The 21081-nt window shown below is 51.4% G+C and overlaps 1 protein-coding gene across 6 annotated transcripts in view; it reads left to right on the forward strand.

Annotated features, from left to right (window-relative positions):
• The first annotated feature begins 740 nt into the window (after window positions 1-740).
• SMARCA4 (SWI/SNF related, matrix associated, actin dependent regulator of chromatin, subfamily a, member 4) overlaps window positions 741-21081 on the forward strand; it is a 78111-nt gene continuing 57770 nt past the window's right edge. For 5 of the 6 annotated variants that reach the window (XM_021717975.1, XM_021717977.1, XM_021717978.1 and 2 more), the window contains exons 1-12: window positions 741-993; window positions 2576-2708; window positions 3411-3821; window positions 4597-4695; window positions 5367-5625; window positions 7092-7218; window positions 7786-7959; window positions 10203-10376; window positions 11458-11625; window positions 11736-11786; window positions 17551-17681; window positions 17854-17911. In XM_021717975.1, coding sequence (XP_021573650.1) covers window positions 772-993; window positions 2576-2708; window positions 3411-3821; window positions 4597-4695; window positions 5367-5625; window positions 7092-7218; window positions 7786-7959; window positions 10203-10376; window positions 11458-11625; window positions 11736-11786; window positions 17551-17681; window positions 17854-17911 — 2007 coding nt within the window. In that variant the 5' untranslated portion in view covers window positions 741-771. The remainder of the gene's footprint in view (window positions 994-2575; window positions 2709-3410; window positions 3822-4596; window positions 4696-5366; window positions 5626-7091; window positions 7219-7785; window positions 7960-10202; window positions 10377-11457; window positions 11626-11735; window positions 11787-17550; window positions 17682-17853; window positions 17912-21081) is intronic. The other variant, XM_008068879.2, reaches the window with a different exon arrangement.

Consider the following 21081-nt stretch of genomic DNA (forward strand, 5'->3'; position numbering starts at 1 on the left):
TTTAGAGGAAACTTAGTCTCTCAGTACCTTCAGTGGAAACCCAGTATCACTTGCCATAATAATTGTTTTTCTTTTTGAGTTGGAGTTTTACTCTGTCTCCCAGGCTTGAGTGCATTGGCACCCTCATGCCTACCACAGCCTCGACTTGCTGGGCTCAGGTGTGTACCCCATGCCTGGATAATTTTTTGATTTTTTTTTTTTTCTCTGTAGAGACAAGGTCTCGCTGTGTTGCCTAGGCTGATCTTGAATTCCTGGACTCAAGCTACTGCCTGCTTCAGCCTCCCAAAGTGCTGGGATTATCAGTGTGAACCACTGTGCCTGACAATGCTAAGTTCTGTTCAGTTTTTGAGGTTCCAGTCAGAGGCTGTTTGAGCCCCAGCCCTGCCCTCTCTTTTTTTTGTGAACCAGAAAGGCTGGCAGGTATTTGAGCAATGTGCAGGATAGGCTAGCACCCCCTACGAGGTGCTCTTTGCTGGCCCAGAAAGATGCAGGAGAAGCAGAGGCATGTGCCCCTTCTTGAGTCCCACCCTCCTGGGGGACTCCAGTCTGTGTGTGCCTGAGATGTGTTACTTCCTCTGAGAGGAATCGAGGGAAGAGGTTGGGGGTGGCAGCGGTCAGAGACCTGGCTCGTTGTCAGATGGCGGTGGGACATGACTGTGTGGCTGTCCCTTGTCCCTTGTTGTTCTTCACCTGCCCTGCTGTTGGCCACGAACCCTAGACTGACTGGGACTTCTTTCCAGCAGGAGATCACTGTCCACAACTCCTGTGAAGATGTCCACTCCAGATCCACCCCTGGGCGGAACTCCTCGGCCGGGCCCTTCCCCGGGCCCAGGCCCCTCGCCTGGAGCCATGCTGGGCCCTAGCCCTGGTCCCTCGCCAGGCTCTGCCCACAGCATGATGGGGCCCAGCCCGGGGCCACCCTCTGCAGGACATCCCATCCCGACCCAGGGGCCTGGAGGATACCCTCAGGACAACATGCACCAGATGCACAAGGTAGGTAGTCCCCCACCCCTCTGCCGAGTTCCCTGCCCTAAGGCTGCAGGCAGCCTCTCTCAGAGGTCTAGAGGAAAGTCCTCTGGTCTGAGGTGGCCTGTTGGGCTCAGACACCCACCCTTGGGCCCACTACTGTGACCAGTGGTATGCCACAGAGGACCTTCAGGCTGTGCTGGTGCCCATGGTCTGGTCCTGAGCCAGGAGGGGAGGCAGCACACCTGGCTCCTGTTTCAAGCTGGCAGCACCCCACCCTGCTTCTGGCTCCCTTGTTCTGCATGGGGACTTTGAAGTTTTCTTTTGTTAACAAAGGCGCGCCCTGGTCTCTAAAGGAAGGCTTAAGACGGTGACTTCCTTTCTCTTGTCTCCTGGCTGTGTGGCCTACCTGAGTGACTTGTAGAGCCATGGCAGTGGCTCCTGCCATTCTGCCTGATGGGATGTGGCCCTGGGCCCGTCTCCCTACCTGAGCTCAGCAGGGCTGTGTGGTCAGCCAGGTGAAGGAGTTCCTCACAACACAGATTCCCTTCCCTTTGTGCCCCGGGGTGGAGGAGGAAAGTCCTCCCTTTGTCTTGGCATTGCATGCCAGGGAGCACAGGAAGCCCCAGGTGGAGGAAATAGTGTTGGGGACTGAGTGTGGGCCACTCAGGCTCCCTGCTCCAGGGCTGTCCCTGTGTCTGCTGCACCTCCCCAGCCCTGAACCCATGGCATGTGGTGGTGGTTGTGCCCATTTTACAGATGAAGGAGCTGGACCTCACCCCTCCCTCCTGCTCTCCCTGCACCCCAGGTGTGCTGCTTCTGAGGCCTCTCCCACCCTGTAGCCCTCTGTCTCCCAGACTTCTGCCAACTTGGGTACAATGTCTGTCCTGTCACTCCCTCCTGGGACCCTGGTATGTGGCCCATCCTATTGCTGACCCACAGACTGGTTTCTCTTCAGTATGGCCTTCTGTCTCCCCCTGGACAGAGCCAGAAGGCTGGGCTGTCACAGGTCAAGTCAGCTCTCAGCCCAGGGCAGGAGAGCTGAGGGCAGAATGCACCTCATGGTCTGGGTGCCATCCTGAGGGCCCTACCCCCTTTTCTACGTGCAGCGGCTCTCGCTTCCACTTGGCCCCTTGCCCCTTTTGCCTCCTGCACACACCGAGCTGTGGTCCTACTTTGAGTGATTTGGCTAGACTACAAGTTCCCAGAGAGCAGGACACCTGTGTCAGCCACAACCCAGTGTGGTCAGTGTCCTTGTGATGGGAGCAGGGAGTCCTGTGTCCTGGCTGATGCTGCCCTGGCCAAGAGCTGTCACGTGTCTTTTCCTTGTGGGATTTTAGCCTCTCCTGCCACGTTTTCCCACCCTGGTCCAGGGGTCCCCTTGCTTCCAGACCACAGTCACCCTCTGCTGGGTGACATTTATTTTGTGTGTCTGTCTTGACGTCTGAAGTGTTAGGACCACACCTTGGAGCCGAACCTCTCTGTCGTGTCAGTGACTCCGGGGCCGCCGTGGCGGCGTTTGATGGCTGTTCTCAGGGCCACTGACTATCTTCAGGCTGTGCCTCCTTCCTGTCCCCATGTGCTGACCTCCCTTGTTGCTCCTTCCCAGCCGATGGAGTCCATACATGAGAAGGGGCTGTCAGATGACCCACGCTACAGCCAGATGAAGGGGATGGGCATGCGGTCAGGGGGCCACACCGGCATGGGTCCCCCGCCCAGCCCCATGGATCAGCACTCCCAAGGTATGTCCTGTGGCCCTGCTTGCTTTGTGTTCATTGAATGGTGGAGTCTTGAGTTCGTTTCCGTCCTTGAGGCTCCCACAGGTGCATCAGGACAGTTCAGCAGGGGGAGGCCCTTTGGGGAGTACTGTTGGAGGGGTGAGGCCGGCACCATGGCCCTCGCGACAGCCCCGGGTGAGCGGATGCTGGTGGGCAGACTGTGTTCAGTGTTGGGTGTCCCACAGGCACAGCTCGGCAGGCTCTGCAGGGCAGGGAGCTACTAGACATCCACGTCCTTGGGGCCTGGGGCTGTGCCTTCAAGGCCCTGGAGGTGGATTTTCTGTACAGAAACCAAGTGAGAAGGGACGGGAGGTGACTTGCCTGTCCTTCCTGTCACCAGAGTTGGGATGCTAAGGGGCTCCATGGAGGTGAAGAACGGGGAGCGGGCCTGGCCTGAGGATGTGTCGTGTGTGTCCCCCACCTCCATGCAGGCAAGAGGGTGGGCCCGGGAGCCTGAGTTCATGGCCAGCTCTCATGTGAATCAGTGGCACCTCACTGAGATTTGGCCAAACCAGGGCAGCCGTGTGGGGCCCTACGGGTACCTTGTTTGACCTGTGAGGGTGATGTCTTGGGGGAGCTGGTGTAGGTGCGATGGAGAAGGTGACTGTCTCTGTCTTGCGCACCCAGCTGTGTGCTGAGGTGACCAGCGGCTGACCTTTCTCACAGGTTACCCCTCACCCCTGGGTGGCTCTGAGCATGCCTCCAGTCCGGTTCCAGCCAGTGGCCCGTCCTCGGGTCCCCAGATGTCGTCTGGGCCAGGAGGGGCCTCACTGGATGGTGCCGACCCCCAGGCCCTGGGGCAGCAGAACCGGGGCCCGACCCCATTCAACCAGAACCAGCTGCACCAGCTCCGAGCTCAGATCATGGCCTACAAGATGCTGGCACGGGGGCAGCCGCTGCCTGACCACCTGCAGATGGCCGTGCAGGGAAAGCGGCCCATGCCTGGCATGCAGCAGCAGATGCCAACGCTACCTCCGCCCTCGGTGTCTGCAACAGGACCTGGGCCTGGCCCTGGCCCCGGCCCTGGCCCAGGCCCAGGCCCAGGCCCAGCACCTCCCAATTACAGCAGACCCCATGGTGAGGCCCACTCCTGGAGGCCCTTGGGTGGGGAGGGACCTCAGTGACCCCATGGGGGCACGGGGTGGGCAGGCCTGGACTGTGCCATCACCACGCTTCCCCCTTGGGATTGCACAGGGCCCGCCTGGCACTTCCAGTGCTCAGGCAGGTGGGTGGGTATTGTGACAGGCTGTTTCTCCAGTTGGCCTTCTCCCTAAAGCCCATACCCGGGGCTTGTAACAGGTGTGTCCTGGAGCCAGGGCTGCTCATGGGGGTGGGTGCAGGTAGAAACACAGCACATGTTTTATTCTCTTTTATTATTATTTTGAGTTGAGGTGTCACTCTGTTGCCCAGGCTGGGGTACAGTGGCACAGTCACAGCTTACCACAGTCTTGACTTCCTGGGCTCAGGCGATCCTTCAGCCTCGTTCTCTTGAGTAGATGGGACTACAGGCACTTGCCACCATGTCCAGGTAATTTTTTATTTTTTTTTTGTGAAGGCAAGGTGTCACTGTGTTGCCCAGGCTGGTCTTGAACTCTTGGACTCAAGCAGTCCTCTTGCCTCAGCCTCTCAAAGTGCTGGGATTATATGCATGAGTCACCTCACCCTGCCTATTTTCTCTTTTTATTATTATTTCATTTTTGTAGAGACAGCGTATCGCTTTGTTGCCCAGACTGGTCTTGAACTCCTGGCCTCAAGTGATCCTTCTACCTTGGCCTCCTGAAGCACTGGAATTATAGGTAGAACCACCACACCTGGCCCACACTTTATTCTCATTTGTTTCTGCTATGTGTAGGTATGGGAGGGCCCAACATGCCTCCCCCAGGACCCTCAGGTGTGCCCCCTGGGATGCCAGGCCAGCCCCCCGGAGGACCTCCCAAACCCTGGCCTGAAGGTAAGTCTCTCCTCTCTCAGGGTGTGGCTGTGCCTTGACTCCCCATGGGCTTGGGTAGGGTGGGCCTCTCCAAGATCCTGGTCAGAGAAGAGCCTAGAACAGCCAGCCCAAACCAGAGCCCACAGTTTCCTATGGTCTTCTGGGTCCCCTGTGCCTAGCTGGCTCCTGCAGGCGTGGGTTCTTCCATCTTCTCTGACAACCCAGGGCCTTTGCCTGTTCTTGGCCCTCTATAAATGTGGGCATTCAGAAGTATCTTAGGCTCCATCTGTTGGGGTCAAGGCGGTGGCCCACAGGAACTCATTACTTGCCCTCCTGGAGCCTAAGGCTCAGCGCTGGGCACTGAAGGGCCTGTCACTCCAGCTGCGTTCTGCTGGCACTGTGGGGCAGGGGGCCAGGAAGACACTGTGTGAGAACCACAGGTGGAAGATGAGGGCCAGGGCTAAGAGGAGTGACTGGGCTCAGTGCAGGGTGCGGGCCACGGTTGAGGCTAGGGTCTTCGGGAGCTCGAGCCTGAGGCAAGAGAGGGAATGTCCTGGGTGGGCCACAGCCTGGTAGCTTCAGAGGGTGGGATGGGGTCTGACTGTCCACAGGTGTTACGAGACTCCGTGGGCCTTTCATTTCCACCTAGATGGGCCCTGGGGCTCAGCAGGCTGCCCCTTGCTCTCCCTCAGGACCCATGGCGAATGCTGCTGCCCCCACAAGCACCCCTCAGAAGCTGATCCCCCCGCAGCCGACAGGCCGCCCCTCACCCGCGCCCCCCGCCGTCCCGCCTGCTGCCTCGCCTGTGATGCCGCCGCAGACACAGTCCCCAGGGCAGCCAGCCCAGCCCGCCCCCATGGTTCCCCTGCACCAGAAGCAGAGCCGCATCACCCCCATCCAGAAGCCCCGGGGCCTTGACCCGGTGGAGATCCTGCAAGAGCGGGAATACAGGTGAGGCCACCTGCTCTTCCCGACTCCCTCTTGTGGCTCCTGCCCTAAGGCCACTCATCCTCTCTTGTCCCCTGTTTTCCTTTGGGCAAGCTTCTCAGCTTCCTTCTGCAGTCCAGGAAATGGTGCCCTTTGCCTACCTCTGCCGTCACCACCACCTGGTCTACACTGCCTTCCTTGCCTCCCTGCTCCCACCCTTGCCTGTGCAATCTGTTTCCCACATGTCAGTTTGAGTCTCTTTTTACCATCAGTGCACATGAGATCTGTTCCCTGAATTAAGACCTGCCCTCTGCTTCCCATTATCTTCCAGGAAATGTTTTTCTCTCTGCTAGCCCCTGCCCAACACCCTGTCCTCACCCACCCCCTTTCCCTGCTCTTCTTCCTGTCTGTTTAGCAAGTTAGGCTTGTTCTTGCCCCAGGACCTTTTGCCTAGTATGCATGGCTCCTTCTGGTCATTCAAGCCTTCTGCGGGGGTTGTCTCCTCAGGGGCCCTTCCTCTCTCCCCCAGCCAGCCTCCTCCTTAGAGCACTTGCTGCTTTCTGGAATTGCAGTAGGTATTCCATTTTTTAATTCTCCTTCATAACCTGTCTTTCTGATGAGGTTAAGACAAATAGCATGAAAATAACAACCGCAGTGTTGGTCTTGTATAGTGCTGAGTCATGGTTCCTGGCATACAGTAGGCACTCAATAAGTCTGTGCAGAAAGACTGAATCAGGGGATTATCCTATTTAACCTTCAGACCAAGCCTGTCTGGTCACTCTGAGGGTCTCCTTGGTTTCCAGAAGAGGACACTTGGACCAGGTGCGGTGGCTCACGCCTATAATCCTAGCACTTTGGGAGGCTGAGGTGAGAGGCTTGCCTGAACCCACAGGTTCAAGACCAGCCTGAGTAACTTGGCAAGACCTCATCTCTACAATAAATAAAAAAATTAGCCGGGCATGGTGGCGCATGCCTGTAGTTCCAACTACTTGGAAGGCTGAGGCAGAAGGATTTCCTGAGCCCAGCAGGTCGAGGCTGCAGTGGCTGGGAGCATGCCAGTGCCCTCCAGCTTGGGCGACAGAGTGAGAATCCAACTCAAAAAAAAACACCACCAATCCAGAAGAGGGCACTGAGACATGTGGGCTAAGTTGATGCCCACAGCCCCACGGCTCCCCTGTGTCAGGTCTGGGCTGGAGACCCTGCCCCACCTGATGTCAGAGGTCAGCTCATGTCACCAAAGCATCACGAGCCATCCACGGCTCATCAGGTATCTTGGTGGCTGGGTCCCCAGGGCCCAGTCCTAAGGGCTCTTCCAAGGCTGCCTCCTATTCTCTGCAGTGGCTGGCCTAGGCTTCTGAGGCACCTGCCACCTTGTGAACAGTGTCTGCCTCCCCAGGGGTGGTTGCTTCTGCAGACCCAGCTCTGATACTGCTGATGGGCTGCACACACGATGCCCTCTCACCCTGGGTTCTTCCCACCCCTGCCCCTAGGCTGCAGGCCCGCATCGCACACCGAATTCAGGAACTTGAAAACCTCCCTGGGTCCCTGGCTGGGGATTTGCGAACCAAAGCGACCATTGAGCTCAAGGCCCTCAGGCTGCTGAACTTCCAGAGGCAGGTGGGTTCCCTGCCCTGCTATGCTCTTCAAGGGGCCTTCCTGCCAGCGCTGGTGCCCAGACTCAGGAACTGCTTACTGGGCTGGTGTTACAAGGACCTGAATGGTGACAGGTAGCCTGCCCACCACAGGCGTTTGCTCCCAGGCCCGTCCTTCTCCGTCCTGCGCAGTGCTGGAGTAATGGGCCATTCACGTGATGCATAAGTGTGGTCTTCCTTCCCTGAGATGGCAGTGCCACCTGGAAGCAGGAGACTCATGTGGGCCATTTTTGAGGGTGCTGCACTTCTGAGTGACCCTAAGGAAGCTCATGTGGGTGGAGGGAGGCTAGGACCCGAGGGGTTCCGCTGACTGGGTGTCCAGAGTAGCCACCTTCCTCCCTGTGCTCACCCTGCCTGTGAGCACCCACTGGACGTCCCCTCCACATGCATGGATCCAGTGCTGGGGTACTTACAAAGACCCCTGCCCAACACAGCAGCACTCTCATGGCATGCACAGTGTCACTGTGCGTGTTTTCATTGTGGACACTACAAAGCTGCTCATGGCACCAGCTTGTCCTGTCCCTTCCTGCAGCTGCGCCAGGAGGTGGTGGTGTGCATGCGGAGGGATACGGCCCTCGAGACTGCTCTTAATGCCAAAGCCTACAAGCGCAGCAAGCGACAGTCCCTGCGTGAGGCACGTATCACCGAGAAGCTGGAGAAGCAGCAGAAGATTGAGCAGGAGCGCAAGCGCCGGCAGAAGCACCAGGTGCGCCCTGCACCCCGATGTCCCTGTGCCCCAACGTCCTTATGCCCAACATCCCTGCAGCCTGCCTGCCTGGCCTGTCTGGGCTCATGTGTCACCATAGGGCTGTTTGTATTGTTTCTGAATGTGCCACTTGTCTCTTTTGTTCATCATAGCAGTGGACAAAACCAGATGTCGGGCAGAGGTCTGTGATCGGGTCCACGTAGGACGTCGGGGCAGGAGACGGGGCGGGAGGAAATGTCAGACTGGGATGGAGAGTGAGGAAGGACTCCTGTAGCCACGGGGAGTTCTCTGCAGGGTGAGGGCTGAGGGAGGAGGTGTGGGCAAAGGACTCTCCTGCTGTGGGGAGGAGTTAGTATGAAGGCCCCGGGTTGGGGATGTGCCTGCTGTGCCTCAGTGGTGTTTCTCAGCTTGTGGCTTCTGTGGAAAGTAAGTACCTGGGAGCTGGAGTGGAGGGAGTGACAGGGACAGCCGGAGGAGAAGGGCAGGGAGGCAATGGACTCCAGTGTGCAGGGCTTCGTGGGCTGCAGGGAGGATTTGGGCTTTTGCTCTGAATGAATTGGGAGCCATAGAGGGTTAGCAGAGGATGGACTGATCTGACTTAGATTCTTACAAGGTAAGTCAAGGAGAGTGAAATCGCTGAGGCTAAAATCAAGTCGGATTTGGGGATGATTCTGTTTGTGTTTTGGTCATTTATATGATTTTTCTATTGCTGATGTAGTGTAAAGTAACAGAAAAATCAGCACTTGGCGTTGAGCATTTTGATATAGATCGTTCCTGCCTTTTTTCTTGCATACATACATTAATAAAAAGCCAGATGGTCTTGTTTTTCTAAAACTTTCATGCATCCATTTGTTTTTCAGTATTGTGGAAATATGATTTTTTGTGTGTGTGTATGTGTTGGAGTCTTACTCTGTTGCCCGGCTGGAGGGCGGTGGCACGCCCCCAGCCACTGCAGCCTCGACGTGCTGGGCTCTGGCGATCCTTCCGCCTCAGCCTTCCGAGTAGCTGGAACTACAGGTGCGCACTACCACGCCCGGCTAATTTTTTGATTTATTGTAGAGATGAGGTCTCGCCTGCCCAGGCGGGTCTCGAACCCGCGGGCTTAGGCAATTCACTCACCTCAGCCTCCCAAGGGCGTGGGATTACAGGCTGAGCCACCGAGCCCGGCTGGAAATATGATTTTTAATGTCTTCACTGTATTCTGTCAGTATGTCCAGGACCCACTAATTCATGTCATCATTTTTTCTTTTTGGGGACATGTGGCATATTTTCAAAGTTGAAAATTATGTTGGGACAGGAATTCTTGACTTTAGATTTTTTGGGCCAATTCTTGATGTTTTCTTAAAATAAATTCCTAGCAGTTGAAGTTACTGGGGGGTGCTTTTGAAGTGTTTCCTGTCTAGTGCCAGCCTGTCCCCAGCAAGATCGACTGCCCTGTGTGCTCACCTGTTGTGTGCGAGGGCCTTTTTCACCCCGCAGTCACCAGTGCTAAGTGTTATTACAGAGAGGAAGCCAAGCCTTGTAGGCCAACAGTGTCTCTTTATTTTGTTGATATTTTATTGGTTGCTTATTTATTTTTTTAAGAGATTAAAAAAAAATCCACGCTGGAATACTATGTGATCATAGCTCACCACAGCCTCAAACTCTTGGCCTCAACTGATCCTCTCACTCCAGCCTCCTGAGTAGCTGGGACTACTGGCACATGCCACCATGCCCAACTAATTTTTTAAATTTTTTGTACAGATGGGGTGTCGGTATGTTGTCTAGGCTGATCTCAAACTCCTGGCCTCAAGGGATCTTACTGCCTCAGCCTCTCCAGTTACTGAACAGGAGACACTGCACCCCGTCGTTATTTATTTATTTATTTTTGAGTCGGGGTGTTGCTCTGTTACTCAGGCTGGAGTACAGTGGCATGAACACAGCTCACCACAGCTTCGACCCCCTGGGCTCAGGCAGTCTTGCCTCAACCTCCCAAATAGTTGGGACTGCAGGCATGCGCCACCACACCAGCCTAAATTTGAAATCTTTTTTGTAGAGACGAGATCTCACTATGTTGCCTAGGCTGGTTGCTAACTCCTAGGCTCAAACAATTCTCCTGCCATCACCTCCCAAAGGGAGGTACTGAGCCACTGTACCTGGCCTCTCATTTTTAAATAAGTTGCCTTTAACGTTTTGTCTCACTGCGGGAGACATTAGAGGCACTTCTATCACGTCATCTGTTTTCTTTTGCATGTGTCTCACAGGAATACCTCAATAGCATTCTTCAGCATGCTAAGGATTTCAAAGAATATCACAGATCGGTGACAGGCAAAATCCAGAAACTCACCAAGGCAGTGGCCACATACCATGCCAACACAGAGCGGGAACAGAAGAAGGAGAATGAACGAATTGAGAAGGAGAGAATGCGGAGGCTCATGGTGAGATTCTGTGTTTTTGATTGAGGTTCCTTCTGTGTGTACCAGGGGCTGTAGGCTATGGAGGTCCGTTGCCCAGGGCTGCACTGAGGCGGGACAGAGGGAAAATGTAGGCACCGGTTCACAAGTCAGGGAGTCCTGGGCTTAGTCTTCAGGCTGCGTAGCTGGCTGCTCTGTTTTCTCTGGAAAATGGACACAGTGTCCCCCTCCAGTTCTCATGAGGGCCACGTGTGGTGCGATCCACACTTCCCCGGCCCCCAAGGTCTCTAATCATGTATTCATGACAGCCCGCTTTGGATCAGGTGCTGCCGTGTGATGGGGACACAAGGGGCCCGACACAGTCCCTGCCCTCTTGGGGGCTACATGTGCCCTTGAGGGACAGATATTCAAATAAATCAAACTAGGTGGTTTTGGATGGTGATGTGTGCAGTGAGGAATGAAGCCAGGGAAGGGACAGGGTGGTGTGGGAAGGCCTGGGAATAGGCCTGAAGGGCAGGCATGAGTCCTGATGGGGAGGTCCAGGGCCAGTGCTCACAGAGCTCAAGGGGAGGAGGGCCAGTGTGGGCTCAGTGAGTGGCCTGGGTCTCTGGAACACTGCGGTGGGCAGGAGGTGGGACCGAGAGCTTGCATGCCGATTATGTGGGGCTGTGCGGGTGTGGGCAGGACTCTGGGTTTAGTTCTAAATATGATGGGGAGTCCTGGGAGGTTTCAGCTGTGGGGTGGTCTGATTTATTCTAGAAAGGCGGGAAGGGACTGCTTTAGGGTTTGTGGGAGTGATGTGGCCCAGGCCAGGGTGGAAGAAGGGTTTGGATTCGGGGTGTGTTTTGTGGACAGAGAGACCAGCACATGGTCATGGCCTCTGAAGTGGCTCCTGAAGGACTGTGTCTGCCTTCCAGGTGCCCATGGGACCTAGTGTTCGGGAGGTGCTGAGGGAATAGTTGCTGGAGGGGCATCAGCCATTGTGTGGGGGGCCACGGCACACCTGCAGCGTGCCTCCAGTCGTGTGAACCACCCAATGCTGAGCTCTACCCCTGGCCGGACCTGCTTTGGGTGCTCACAGACTGTTACATTCCCACTCTCGTAGGCTGAGGATGAGGAAGGGTACCGTAAACTCATCGACCAGAAGAAGGACAAGCGCCTGGCCTACCTCCTGCAGCAGACAGATGAGTATGTGGCCAACCTCACTGAGCTGGTGCGGCAGCACAAGGCCGCCCAGGTCGCCAAGGAGAAAAAGAAGAAAAAGAAAAAGAAGGTGCGCTGGGGCCTGGCAGGGCCCATGGCTCAGCAAGGTGGGAGAGGCCATCTGCCTGCATGACCTCGGCCTGCGAGTCAGGACCTGACTATGCCTGTCTTTACTTTCAGAAGGCAGAAAACACGGAGGGACAGACGCCTGCCATCGGGCCAGATGGCGAGGTGAGGAGGTGGGCTTCCAGGGGTGGTACTGACCTAGCCCAGCTTGAGTTTGTTTCAGCCTTTGCAACTTCTTTTCCTCTTAGATTGCAAACACCACGTGTGGTGATGCTGAGAATCCCAGTGTGACCCTCCCCACACTGTCCCGCTCCCACAGTGTTTCCTTCCAGACCTTTCCTTTGGATTTGCCACATTGTATTTTAGTGTTCACTTCATCGTCATTCAGGCTGCAGGAATAGTCCGGAGACCTCCTGTGTGCCTTCACCAGCCTCTCCACTTGCATGTGTGGATTTTCCTTAAACTCTGTTAGAGTCAGATGTGGATATGCGACCCTTTGCCTGTGTGTGTTTCCGTGTGTTCCCTGGTCATGCTTGTCCATGCTGTGCCACAGGGATCAGAGGAGGATGTGGACATTGACATGTTGCTGTGGTCTACTCTGCAGGCCACTATATTAAGTTTGTGCCAGCTTCCCCTCCAGTGTCCATCACTGCAACAAAAAACCCCAGGTGGCATTTAGTAGAGGTTCCTTTAGTCAGCTTTTATTTTTAAACAGCTGTCTATTTTTTCTTTGCCCTTTATGGCCTTGACCTTTCTGAAGAACATAGGCTAGGTATTTCATTCCGTGGCCTTCAGTTTGGGGTGGTCTGATGTTTTCTTGTGATTAGAGTCAGGTGATGTGTTTTCGCAGGAAGATCCTGATGTGACCCTGTGTCCTTCTCAGCCCCACACAACGGGAGTGCGTGGTATGGGTGTGATGTCACTCGGGATGTTGACCTTGATCCTTTTGTGTCTGCCAAGGAATCTCTGCTGTTAAGTGATTGTTTTTCCTTTTGTAATCAGTAAGTTCCTCATGCAGAGATGCTTGAAGCTGTGACTATATTGTAACCCCCAGAATTCCAGCTACTTGGTTTGGCATCCACAGACTCTTTTTGACTGTTCTAGTTTTGTCGTATTGGTTACACAGTGGTGACTTTTAGATCAGTGTTCCTTTCACACTTGTATAGTTGGCTTTCTGCGGGAGGAAAAATTTTCTCTTCTGTCCTGCTTTGGCCTGTGACTGAAGTGTGGCAGCCGCTGGAGTAGACTCTTGGATTCTTATTAGTCGAGTGTGTTGTATCCTTCTGGAAACCTTCATGCTTACATCTTCTAGATATTGGATCCATTGGTGTCAGTCTAGCCACACTGGACTTTTCCATTGAACGTGTGTCTTGGTAAACTCTCCACACCAGGTCATGTCGTCCTCTTTTGTTTTTTTGTGTTGAGTTGATTGATCTGATTGACAGCTGTTCAGGTACTTCCAGTTTGTGGCTGTCACAGAGGTCCTGTGTGGAGCAACCCTGATTGCCACATTGTTCAGCTCCTCTCCCTTTGGTGGACATGTGGGGGTGCCCTTTTATTCTGCTAAATGTTCTATTGTAGTGAGCATCCTGGTGCATTATGCTGTGATGCTGCCTTAGTCAGCGTGGTCCATGTAACAAATACCATAGACTGCGTGGCTTAGAGAATATGAATGTTTCCCACAGTTCTGGAGACTGGGAGTCCAAGGTCAAGGTGCCAGCAGTGTTGGTTCCAGTGAGGGTCCTCTTCCTGGCTTGTGGGTGGCTGCTGTGCTCACATGGGGGCATGGGGGCATGCGGGGGAGGAGAGCTTGCGTGTGAGCAAATGAGGTCTCTGTCTCTGGTGTCTCTTCCTACCTGGGTACTAATCTCATCACGAGGGCCCCACCCTTGTGACCTCCTATAATCTTTCTTTTCTTGAGTTGGAGTCTCACTCTGTCGCCCGTACTGGAGCGCAGGGCACACTCACTGTCACCCCAGTGTTGACCTATGGGACTCTGGTGATCCTTTTGCCTCAGCCTTCCAAGTAGCCGGAACTACAGGCGTGTGCTACCATGCCCGGCTAATTTTTAAAATTTTATTGTTCAGACAAGGTCTCGCCAAGCTGCCCAGGCTGATTTTGAACCTGTGGGGTTAGGCAGTTCACTCACCTCCGCCTCCCAAAGTGCCAGGATTATAGTCTGAGCCACCGAGCCCGGCTTCTAATCTTAATTACTGTCCAAATGCCCCAACCCCAGATACCATCTTCTTGGGAATTAGGATTTCAACATATACATTTTGTGGAGACAGTATTCAGTCCATAGCAGGTGCATGCTGCTTTTTGTTTTTTTATGTGTGTGTTTAAGAGCCAGATTCTTGCTCTATTGTCTAGTAGCATCTTCATAGCCCACTGCAGCCTCCACCTCCTGGACTCAAAGGATCCTCCTGCCTCAGCCTCCCAAGTAGCTGTTACTACAGGCACATACCACAATGTCTGCCTAATTTTTTAATTTTTATAGAGATGGGGGTCTCACTGTTGCCCAAGTTGATCTGAAACTCCTGGGCTCAAGGGATCCTCCTACTTTGGCCTCCCAAAGTGCTGAGATTACAAGTGTGAGCCACTGTACCTGACCCACACCGTTTTTGTTTGTTTGTTTGTTTGTTTTTCTGAGTTGGAATCTCACTCCATAGCCCAGGCTGGAGTGTAGTAGCACTCTCATGGCCACCCCAGCATCAACCTGCTGGGCTCCTGTGGTCCTTCCGCCTTAGCCTTACAAGTAGTCACAACCACAGGCGTGTGCTACTACTATGCCCGGCTAATTTTTATTTATTTATTTATTGTAGTGACAAGGTCTTGCCAATTTGCTCAGGCTAGTCTTGAACACACAGGCTCAGGCAATCCACTTACCTTGACTTCCCAGAGTGTTGGAATTACAGACTGAGCCACATTACAGACTGAGCCACATAGCCCAGCCCCCACACCATTTTTAATAGGCTGGATTCCCAGAATGAATGACTGTGATGATTAACTCAAATACATACTTTATTTCAAGTGATTTTCAAAATGGGATATTGAATTTTTTTTTTTTTTTTAGAAGAATGTGGACTGATATTTTATTACAATACCAAGGCCTTCTTCCTAAGGCCATTTAGAGGATTCAAGGAAAAATTCATGTGGTGGGAAAGGGTACTTCAGGGAATCCTTTTTTTTTTTTTGAGTTGGAGTCTCACCCTGTCGCCCAGACTGGTGTGCAGTGGCTGCTCTCGGCCACCACAACCTAGACCTGCTGGGCTCTGGCGATCCTTCCGCCTCAGCTTTCCAAGTAGCTGGAACTATAGGCGCGCGCTACCACACCCGGCTAATTTTTTGATTTATTGATTTATTGAGGCCTTACCAAGTTGCCCAGACAGGTCTTGAACCCGCGGGCTCAGGCAATCCACTCACCTTGGCCTCCCAAAGCGCAGGATTACAGGCTGAGCCACCGAGCCCAGCCAGGGAATCCTTTTAAGTCTCACTGTGGCTGCCCCTCCTATGTAGTGATGGGCAGTGATGGGCAGCATTGGTTGGTGCGACTGTGGATTTTCCTGGTTCTTAGCTGTGGCTGTGTGTTCCAGGCACCTGGGAAGCTTTAATAAATAGGAGCTGTTCACAGTGGTGCAGCCTGTAGTTGCAGTTACTCAGAAGGTTGAGGCAGGAGGATCACTTGAGCCCAGGAGTGGAGACTGTAGTAAGCTGTGGTCATGCCTGTGAACAGCTGCTGTAGTCTAGCCTGGGAAGTGGAGTAAGATCCTTTCTCTAAAGTATGAAAATTAGAAACAAATGTAATGATGCCCATCTGGGTGTGGTGGCTCATGCCTGTAATCCCAGCAATTTGGGAGGCAGAGGCAAGAGGATTGCCTGAGTCCAGAGGTTTGAGACCAGCCTGGGCAACTTGGTGAGAACTCATCTCTACAACAAATCAAAAAATTAGCTGGGTGTGGTGGCATGCCTATGGTTCCCGTTACTTTGAAAACTGAGATGGAAGAATCGCCTGAGCCCAGCAGGTTGAGGCTGCAGTGGCTATGAGTGTGCCGCTGCATTCCAGCCTGGGTGACAGTGAGACTCTGACTCATACCCCAGAACAGTTCAATCATTGCTTTGGGTAATGACTTTCAGCCATTAGCATCTTTAACCACTTCCCCCTGATCCCAGGGATGACACGGGATTAAAGGTCTCTGGTTGAGGCAGTCTGCAGAGACCATGTGTTGGGGTAAGGGTCTGCTTTCCCCTCCATGATGGCACTTCTGAGGATGAGCTTTTAACATCTGTGAAGACTGGTATCTTTCTACCATGTGGGCGGTGCTGACAGTGCCACTTTTTTGGAGATAGGGGTAAGTTCCTGGAAGGAGGAACCCAGGGTTGAAACCACGGACTTCAGCCTCACCTGGAGGTTTTCTCCAGGAAATAGCAAAGAGCCAATGAGAGGGAAATGTTGATCTCGAATTGGTATCTCAACACAAGGAATACCACGTCTTTTTTCTTTTCTTTTTTTTTGAGTTGGAGCCTCACTTTTTTGCCCAGGATGGAGTGCTCACAGCTATCTATCTCCATGTCAACCTGCTGGGCTTCGGCAATCCTTCCGTCTCAGCCTTCCAAGTAGCTGGAACTACAGGCTTGCACTACCATACTTGTCTAATTATTTATTTATTTATTTGTTTGTTTATTATAGCAATGAGATCTCACCAAGTTGCCCAGGCTGTTCTCAAACCCATGGGCTCACCTCCCAAAGTGCTGGGATTACAGGCTTGAGCCATCATGCCTGGAAGGAAGTTATTTTTCTTTTCTTTTCGTTTTTTTTGAGTTGAAACCTCACTCTGTTGTCCATGCTGGAGTGCAGGGGCATGCTAACGGTCACCGCAGCCTGACCTGCTGGGCTCAGGTGATCCCTCCACCTCAGCCTTCCAAGTAGCTGGAGCTACAGGCATACGCCACCATGCCCGGCTAATTTTTTGATTTATAGAGATGAGGTTTTGCCAGGTTGCCCAGGCTGGTCTCGAACCCCTGAGCTCAGGTAGTCCTCTCGCCTTGGCCTCCCAAAGTGCTGGGATTATAGTCATGCACCACTGGAATATTTTTCAAATATTCCTTTTAACTATTTCACAAGAAAGATTGAGGACCCTTGATGAAGTCTGGAACCAGCAGAATATGAATAGTATGACTGTTTGTGTAAAAAGAGGGTGGAGATGGAAGTGTCTGAGTCCTTTTTCATGCATAACTTGATCTGGAAGGGTGTGTAAGAGACTGATGCTAGTGGACGACTGTGAGGAAAGGCACAGTTAGGCTGGTAGCAGGGCGGAGTGGGAGCCCTCTCAAACTCCTTAATCTTCAACTGTGCGAGTATACTGCCCATTTGAAAACTAAAATGATTACGTCAGCTACCTCAGAGGAACAGTGGTCATGTAACCATGTTCAATATGTTGTATATTTTGACTAAAATTAAAAAAAATTTTTTTGAGTCAGGGTTTCACTGTGTCACCCAGGCTGGAGTACGGTGGCATGATCATGACAGTCATGGCTCACGGCAGCCTTGACTGCCTGGGCTCAGGCAATCCTGCCTCAGTCTCCCTAGTATAGTGGGACTCTAGGGACGTGCCACCATGCCCAGCTAACTCTTTGATTCTTTGTAGAGATGAGGTCTCTACAGGCTGGTCTTGAACTCCTGGGCTCAAGTGAGCCTCCCTCCTCTCAAAGTGCAGGGATTAGTGGCATAAGTCACTGTGCCCAGCTTGATTAAATTATTAACTATACAGTTAATCTGTTGTCCCCACCACTGGTCATGTCTTCATGCCATATTCTGGGCATAGCATTGGGTAGGCACTTCCACAGTTGACCTGGGTAGCCCTCTTCTTTCCTGGGTACCTGAGGCATGGATACCTCGGAGCCTGAAGTTATGGGGGTGACTCTTTTTCAGCCTCTGGACGAGACCAGCCAGATGAGTGACCTCCCTGTGAAAGTGATCCATGTGGAGAGTGGGAAGATCCTCACGGGCACGGATGCCCCCAAGGCAGGACAGCTGGAGGCCTGGCTCGAGATGAACCCAGGGTGAGTTGGCCTCATGTCCCAGACACAGCCGGAGGGTTGGTGACTGGCCTTGTTCAGGGAGTTAGCACCAGGGGTGACTTTGCTTGCGTCTGGGTACCAGGCTAGGTTGCTCAGGAAGTAAGTCCTGCTGGTTCTGGGCACATGTATATGGAAGTATGGATCTTTTTTGCAGATATGAAGTAGCTCCACGATCTGACAGTGAAGAAAGTGGCTCCGAAGAAGAGGAAGAGGTAAGAGTCCATTTCCTGGCTGTCACGGTCCTTCATGCTCAACAGTGGTGTCCCTACCCCCTGCGCATTTGTCACCCTGTATGCTAGAACCCTCTCCTGTCCTGGCTGAACATTGTGCAGGGTGGTGGAACCGAGGCCTCAGGCTGGCTGCAGTTTGTGCTTTATTAGTAGGGCAGCTCCTAGCCCTACTAATCATTGAAACTTAAATCATTGAAGTGACACAGTTTAAAGTTCATTTCCGCAGTGGCACTACTGGTATTTCAGTGCTCAGCGTCCCTCCGTGAGTGGTCTGTCTGAGTAGGTGCATTTTTGACTGACTGTTTATGTTCATATATCTGCCCCTAGCCCGACACCAGCTCAGCGACTGCTTCTGGCTTTCCTTTGCCTTATCCTTCTCCCACCCCTTCCTCCTCAGGTTTTGCACTTTCTTCTTCAGGTTATCTGGGGTCGACTTGATGTAGTGCATGAGGCGAGTACTAATATCCCCCCTCCCAGCACTGTCCACTGATTGGCATAGCATCCATCCATCCCTTTCCCATAGACTTGGCATGCTGTAAAAAGTGGACCTGTTCTGTTTTTAATGGCCACTGCAGTCTCGAGAGCCCCCTGTTCCATTTCTTTCTGACAGTCTCATGATTCTTAGGCCTATTGCATTTTGTTGTAGTTTTTTTAGCAGCTTTATTATTGAGGTATAATTTATATATCATGAAAAGTGTACAATTCAGTTATTTTTAGTGATTATTCAGAGTTGTGCAGTCATCACCACACAAGCTTCAGAGTGTCCCATCACCCCAGAAAACTCCCTCCTGCCTTTCACAGCTGCTCCTGCCTCCCCAGCCCGAGGAAAGCACTGATCTGTTTTCTGTCTCTAGAAATTTGCCATTTGTGGACTTTCCTACAAATGGAGTCATAACACCATGTAGCCTTTTGCACCAGGCTTCTTTTAATCTAGCATGTTTTTGAGGTTCGTCCGTGTTATGTGTCAATACTTGTTCCTTGTTATTCCCGAGTCATATTTCATATTGTGTGGCTATACTACATTTTGTTGATCCACTCACTAACTGGTGGACACTTGTGTTTCCATGTTTTGCTATTATGAATAATGTTGCTGTGAACGTTCTGGAACATGTCTTTGTGTGGACATATGTTTTCATTTCTCTTGGGTAGATACCTAGGATTGGAATTGCTGGGTCATATGGTAAGTTTATGTTTAACTTTTTAAGAAAATGCCAAACTGTTTTCCAAAGTGGCTATCCCATTTCACAGGTTCCAGTTTGTCCATATCCTCACCATACTTGGTGTTGTGTGTCCTTTTGATATGGCCATTCTATGGGTGTATAGTTTGTCTCATTGTGGTTTTAATTTGCATTTTTCTGGTAGCTGTTGCTGTTTGAGCATCTTTTCACATGTATGTATGCACTATTCATAGAGCATCTTTGGTGAAACTTTATTCAACTCTTTTGCCTATTGGGTTGTTACCTTATGATTGAGTTGTAAATATCATTAATAATATCTAGATACATATCTTTAATCCAGCATGTAATTTGCAAATATCTTCTCTAGTGTGCTTGCCTTTGCATTTCTTGATGGCTTTTTTTTTTTTTTAGGAAAGCAGAGGTTTTAAATTTTGATGAAATCCAGTTTATCCTTTTTTTCTTTTATGTATATGAGTCCTATGTTTTATTTAAGAACTATTTGCCTAACCTCAGGTCACAGCTGTTTTCTTCTAGAGGTTTTGCAGAGTAAGTGCTTACTTTTGGGATCATATTTGAAATTGATTTTTGTGTTTAGTCTGAGGAAAAGATCTAGGTCTATTTTTTGTAGATGGTTATCCAGCACCATTTGATGAAAAGCCACCCCCCATTAGCCTTGTTATCATTGTGGACTGTAAATGTAAATATTTATTTCTGGCTCAACTCTGTTCCATTGATCTGTATGTCTGTGTCTCTGTGCTAGTAATACACTATCTTGATTATTGTAGTTTTGTAATAAGTCTTGACATCAGGTAGTGATAATCCTCCAACTTTGTTTTTTTCCAAAATGATTTTGGCTATTCAAGATCCTTTGTATTTCCATAAACATTTAGAATTAGCTCATCAGTTACTACAAACAGGCTAGCTGAGATTTTGATTGGGATTGAATACACAGATCAAACTAAGAAGACATGCTCTCTTAAAAACTTTGAGTCTTCTGATCTAGAAATATGGAATATCTTCCCATTTATTTAGATCATCTTTAATTTCTCTTAGCTGTGCTTTGTAGTTTTCAAAGTACAATTTTTGTACTTCTTTTGTTAAAAATCTATTATTTTATTTTTTGATGCTATTGTGAATAGAATTGTTTTCCTAATGTATTCTTTTTTTGTTTTGTTTTGTTTTTTGAGTTGTAGTCTCTGTCGCCCAGACTGGAGTGCAGTGGCATGCTCCTGGCCACCGTAGCCTCGACCTGCTGGGCTCCGGCGATCCTTCCGGCTCAGCCTTCCAAGTAGCTGGAACTACAGGCGCGCGCTACCATGCCTGGCTAATTTTTTTTGATTTATTGTAGAGATGAGGTCTCACCAAGTTGCCCAGGCGGGTCTCGAACCCGCAGGCTCAGGCAGTCCACTCACCTCAGCCTCCCAAAGCGCAGGATTACGGCTGAGCCACTGAGCCTGGTTCCTAATGTATCCTTAAAGTATTTGTTGCTATTACATAGAAATTAACTTGTATTTGTATATTGATCTGGGTCCTATAAATTCTTGAAACTCATTTATTACTTTTTTTTCCCTTTGGGTCAGAGTCTCACTCTGTTGCACAAACTGGAGTGCTTTGGCATGCTCATGGCCACTGCAGCCTCGACCCGCTGGACTCAGGTGGTCCTTTTTCCTCAGCCTTCCAAGTAACTGGAACTGCAGGTGGGCACAACCATGCCCGGCTAATTTTTTTTGATTTATTGTAATGACGAGATCTCGCCAAGTTCCCAGGCTGGTCTGGAACACCTGGACTCAGACAGTTCTCTCACTTCCGCCTTCGAAAGTGCTGGGATTACAGGCATGAGCCACCATGCCCAGCTCATTTATTACTTTTGATCGTTACTTCTGATAGGTTTTTAGTAGATTCTTTAGAATTTTCACATGCAGGAACTTGACATTTATGAATAAAGAGTTTAACTTCTTTCTTTTTTTTTTTTTT

The sequence above is a fragment of the Carlito syrichta genome, unplaced genomic scaffold, assembly GCF_000164805.1.
Source record: "Carlito syrichta isolate Samal-C Ts95f unplaced genomic scaffold, Tarsius_syrichta-2.0.1 Scaffold311628, whole genome shotgun sequence".
Classification (NCBI taxonomy): domain Eukaryota; kingdom Metazoa; phylum Chordata; class Mammalia; order Primates; family Tarsiidae; genus Carlito; species Carlito syrichta.